Source organism: Trachymyrmex septentrionalis, unplaced genomic scaffold (genome assembly GCF_001594115.1).
Source record: "Trachymyrmex septentrionalis isolate Tsep2-gDNA-1 unplaced genomic scaffold, Tsep1.0 scaffold13, whole genome shotgun sequence".
In the NCBI taxonomy this organism is placed as follows: Eukaryota; Metazoa; Arthropoda; class Insecta; order Hymenoptera; family Formicidae; genus Trachymyrmex; species Trachymyrmex septentrionalis.
In genome coordinates this window covers 2,216,094-2,217,558 of record NW_017304438.1, presented here as the reverse complement: position 1 = coordinate 2,217,558, position 1,465 = coordinate 2,216,094, and the positions used below count along the sequence as shown (strand labels likewise).

General features: G+C 32.7%; 1 protein-coding gene across 1 annotated transcript in view; it reads right to left on the bottom strand.

Annotated features, from left to right (window-relative positions):
- Positions 1-1,465, bottom strand: part of LOC108756925 (TBC1 domain family member 15) — a 4,633-nt gene that overhangs the window by 665 nt on the left and 2,503 nt on the right. The window contains exons 5-9 of the mRNA XM_018501109.1: positions 1,354-1,448; positions 1,063-1,261; positions 714-931; positions 322-636; positions 74-251 (exon numbers count right to left, since the gene is read on the bottom strand). Of these exons, the coding sequence (XP_018356611.1) occupies positions 74-251; positions 322-636; positions 714-931; positions 1,063-1,261; positions 1,354-1,448 (1,005 nt within the window). The remainder of the gene's footprint in view (positions 1-73; positions 252-321; positions 637-713; positions 932-1,062; positions 1,262-1,353; positions 1,449-1,465) is intronic.

Here is a 1,465-nt window from a genome sequence, read left to right as displayed (position 1 = left end):
CCTAATTTAACATTGGCGCTACCTGTGCTATTTCGTCTCGAATTATTAGGAGGACCATTGGCTCGGGCATTATTAGATGCTTCATCATCGCTTCCATTCGTCGGCGACGATTTATGCAATGGCTCCAGTCCGATAATTACACGTATGTCATCAGGAATCTGATGTTCCACGGACATCAGCTGATAGTAAATACCTTCTGCCTTAGAAATTGTCCAAGGCAACTCGATATGAAGTGACAAATCGTTTATGTGCTGTAGACAATAATAAATATGTCAGATGCGGATAAATTTATGTTGCTGTTATACCAGGAAAATGTTTTACCTTCAAAATTTCCGTAAATCCGTAATTGTTTTCTATTAAAATATTTTTCTCTGTGTCCAAAATAGCCGCGCATACTAACAAATGAAAGTTTTTACAGGGTAGATCGGTCCATAATATCTCCCATAACTTTAATATATCGATCGCACTAAATTCTCGCTTGAATAATACTAACAACCATCGAAAACAAAAGAACATATTACCAGAATCATGTCTATTCAGATAATATGCTAATTGCGGTTCCGTAGTGCACAATAACGTGTGTAATTGGCACAATTGGCCTTTCATGCCTTTTTGATCCATCTCGAAATTAGTACTCTATTTTAAAAGAAAAAAAGGTTACTTATAGGTATTAATATAATTATTATATATTACGCAGAGACCATCATACTTACTACTTTATCCATAAATCCAACGAAACACCAAAACGCGTCTACTTCATTATCCATTAAAAATAAAATTGGACTAAGAAGATCGCTCATACCCTGAACATATCCTAAATCGAAATTGTACATTACGTAGGTCATGAGTATATCGTATAATTGTTCCAAGTGTGGATTATTATCCCCTGCATAGTAAGAATGTGTTCTGTCTGTCCTGTTAACATCCTTTTCTGGAAATGACATTAAAAAATTTGATTTTCATTCAACATAAAAATTAGAAATAAGTTATGTACTCTTACAAAAATAACAAAAGAACAGTTATATATTTTTACAAAACTAACAATTTTGTTGTTTTAATTACCTATCAAACTTTTTCGTTCTCTATAATCAGAAAATCGGCTTTCTTGCGCAGTCGTAAATGTACGCCATTGCAATTTCATCGTAAAATATTCGTCAGTCTTTTTCCTCTTAAGTTCTAATCTTTCGTTATGCGTTGATTTCCATGGGTAATAATTTAATAAAAATTTCCATACTTCAAAACGTAATGATGGACAAATACCCTAATAAATTATCACAAATATATTCAAAAACTACATTATACATTATATAAAGAATACTAATATTATTGCTGGAAAAATATTTAGATACATACCCCCCGAAAAATAATTTCTTTGACGGCCTCAGGATCAGTGATTCTTCCTTCTCGATCTTTACATTTTTCCCATTGTTCTTGTGTTAACGGCGCACCTGATAGAATTGTAATT